The sequence below is a fragment of the Austrofundulus limnaeus genome, unplaced genomic scaffold (assembly GCF_001266775.1).
Source record: "Austrofundulus limnaeus strain Quisiro unplaced genomic scaffold, Austrofundulus_limnaeus-1.0 Scaffold296, whole genome shotgun sequence".
NCBI classification, from domain to species: Eukaryota; Metazoa; Chordata; class Actinopteri; order Cyprinodontiformes; family Rivulidae; genus Austrofundulus; species Austrofundulus limnaeus.
The window spans coordinates 203479-206762 of NW_013952698.1; the positions used below are offsets into that span (position 1 = coordinate 203479).

The window sequence follows — 3284 nt, forward strand, 5'->3', positions numbered from 1 at the left end:
ATATAATCCTTCAAAATTAAAATGTAAATACACATTTATATCTAAATAATTGATGTAATTGATTTAATGGCACAATAATTTATTTGTCAAACTTCTTTTTGACCCTATAATTTATTTTAATACGCCAGTTATATATTTATACATTTATTTCCAATAATGATAGGTTTGGTCCTCCATACTATGGAGCCTATAATTTATTTTAATACGCCAGTTATATATTTATACATTTATTTCCAATAATGATAGGTTTGGTCCTCCATAGTGTCATGATTACTTGTAATAAATCAACATTGTCTGAATGCAACACTGCAGTGTTGATGTGTTGATCTCTATATTGGCATTTGCAAGACTATGGTTTCCATACACCAAGAATTGAAGATATAGCTAATATATATGAATTAACAGGAAAAAGTACTCAACTTAAATAGATTTGTTATACCATTTTGGCAGCTTTGGGAGCCTCTGAAGCATTTCTATTCTGGGTAGAAACTTCATATGATGTCTGCTGGTTGGTAATGAGTGGTTCTGGTTCCTCCCACTAATCTATAAAAAGCCCAAAGGCAGCAGTAGTTGACATAAGCTGATTGATTACAGGATGCGAACATAAATCTCCTGGTTCAGCAGTCAAACGGAGCATTCATGGACTTAAAGGAAACAGCAAATAAAGATCTGGACATGACTATAAATTTCAGTGAGGAAAAAGCAGGTTTTTTTCAGCGTCTTGTCAGGGTTTCATTATCTTTCTGCATTATAAATTTTTGCAGAAGCGTAAATCATAAATTTGCCCTAATTTGTTTTAAATAAAGACTTTTACTTTTGATTAATAATCATTTTATTGGTATTTATTTGTTACATTGTTTTATGAATAGAATTTCTTACCACTAATTCTGAACTTTAGGGGTTTTTTTATATTTAACTTTTTCATGCAACCTTTCTTCAAAACTGGAAACAGAACACAATAGTTAGGGATTATAAAAATGCCATTCCAGTCAACCATCCACTTTCCTTACCAGCTAATGTGGATCATCAGCAGTTTGAGGCAGGGGACACCCTGGACATGTCTCCAGTCCATAGCAGGGACACATCCAACCTGAAATTTCTTGTCCTATTGACATTTGACCCAACTTTTCCCCCCAGTAATGAAAATAAAGAAGTACCTAATCATCTCACCTTTAAGTGAGTAGAAGTTCTGGTCCTCTAAGAGAGACCAGGGAGCTTGAGGGTTCTGTGACATATAGATGTTCCCAGGACTATGTTCTTTTGAGCAAAGATCTCTGAGGGGGTCTGTGAGCCATTCTTCCAGTTTGGGGGGTCACAGGTTAGGCACCACGAAGACCTTGACTATAAGCAACTTCTCTATTCCCTCTTTAGACCATTTGTATTTCTCAAGGTTGTCATGTTCCTTCTTCTTGATGTTGACAAACGTGCATGCACAAATACCTATGTAAAATTATGGGCAGTGGAAAAAAAACAAAAAACACACAGACAAAAAAGAAACTTTAGAGAGGGCAAGTAATTTCCTGCTGCCCCATTTTAACTTAAGCCTCGTGAGAAAATGAGTCCAAATGTCATTTAAAATTAGTTTATTTCACCTGCAAGCAAATTATCCCTGAAATGAAAACAGATGAAACGCAGACATAACAATAAAAAGATTTACAACAGGACACTGCTGCTCCCTGGTGGTGAAATGGTAACAAGCATCAACAGTACGTATCATTTGGTGACACTTAGCTCTCGTTTTCAGCAACTTGAACTAAAGCATTGCTTTCATAGGTCCTTAACCCGACAAGAAAGTATTCCAAATAAAAGTACTGACTTGCAAAGGTACAGTTTCTTTATTATATTCATCCACATGTTACATGTAAAAGAACATAATGAAGGCCAAATTAAACATCATGCACACTCGATGAGGCAAACATTTAAATATAAGGGCGCTGCATCCTGGGTTTGTCCTTTGTCTGTAGGTTTACAAAAGAAAAAAAAACAGCAGTTTTTTTAGTCTTTAACCCAAAAAATAAAAAATAAAAATTAAGGTTATCATAGCACTTACTCATTTACACTTTATCAATGCCGAGCTCTTCGGGAGTAGAAATGCCGAGCTCGTCTAATGTTGGCCGCAGCTCCTGGATCACGTATGGATAGATATCTTTATGAGGTCCTGCTTTGTCCTGGAGAAAACAAACAGTAAAACACCATCACTGTGACTCGTGGAGAAGCTAGAAGAAAAGATGGCTGACATATTTTCTTTAAAATCCTCTCTCACCTTGACAGCCTCCAAGATTCGGATAGCGCTGGCTAAGTCGTTTAATCTCCGACAGGCTCTCAGCACAGCCTCGAGGATCTTTGGCTCTGGTACCAGATCGTACCCAATCAGTGTGTTCAGCCCTGGAACACAGAGGTGATCATTTATTCACTGAATTACAACAGAAAGGTGCCGGTGGCAACACAAATCTGAACAAACCTTTTTCCCTTTGTTTTAAATTAATTAAACCTAAATTTACCCCAATGCAACTAAAAACAATCTAAAACATCCATTTACACATACATATAAACACTCCAGAATAATTGAACTATTTATCAGAGTAATGCCAACTAAAACATTTAGATGTTACAGTAAACTTACAAACTGTTTCAGATTTCAAACTAATGGTTATCACTGGCTGCTACGAAAGGTGAGCAATCAGGTAATTGCTTCTATCTGTGTGCAAACTTCAGTAGATATAAAAATAGCTATAACTTAATATTAAAGATAATGAGTCAGCATTTTGTGTGGTAGTAGACACTACCTGTTTTTAAACTTAAGAAGCTGCCTTTAAAAATAACAAAATAAAATGAGCATTTCACGTTAAAACAGCAAACCAACCACTTCTGCAGCAACTTTTTAAAATTATTGCTTTCTGTTTTAGATCAAACCAAGTGAAAAACATTTTTTAAGCTTCCATCTCCTCACTTCCCCTATCCCAATAAAAACATTTCCTTTCCTGGATTTTAGTGCTGGGCGGTATACCATTTTGTACCGAATACCGGTTTTTATTTTTGTTATATGAATTTTTTAATAACGGATATTCCGGTTTAAACAGCAGAACGTTTCGTTGTGGCCGCCAGTGAACTGTTGTTTCCCGGGGGACATTTTTCCTTGCTGCACCACTATGTGCGTTAGCATGCTAATGTTTGGAGCAGCTAGTTGCAGCCGCGGGTGGTGATTCCACTGCTTATATTGACGGAAGTTTATAAAAACATCCCGTGTTCGCCATCACTGAATGTAGTAAACACCTCTTCAGTGA

The 3284-nt window shown here is 36.3% G+C and overlaps 1 protein-coding gene across 1 annotated transcript in view; it reads right to left on the bottom strand.

Moving 5' to 3' along the window:
• Positions 1 to 1816: 1816 nt before the first annotated feature.
• The window catches only part of cox5aa (cytochrome c oxidase subunit 5Aa), a 5879-nt gene continuing 4411 nt past the window's right edge, over positions 1817 to 3284 (bottom strand). Inside the window, exons 3-5 of the mRNA XM_014021528.1 lie at positions 2264 to 2385; positions 2051 to 2168; positions 1817 to 1958 (exon numbers count right to left, since the gene is read on the bottom strand). Coding sequence (XP_013876982.1) covers positions 2055 to 2168; positions 2264 to 2385 — 236 coding nt within the window. The 3' untranslated portion in view covers positions 1817 to 1958; positions 2051 to 2054. The remainder of the gene's footprint in view (positions 1959 to 2050; positions 2169 to 2263; positions 2386 to 3284) is intronic.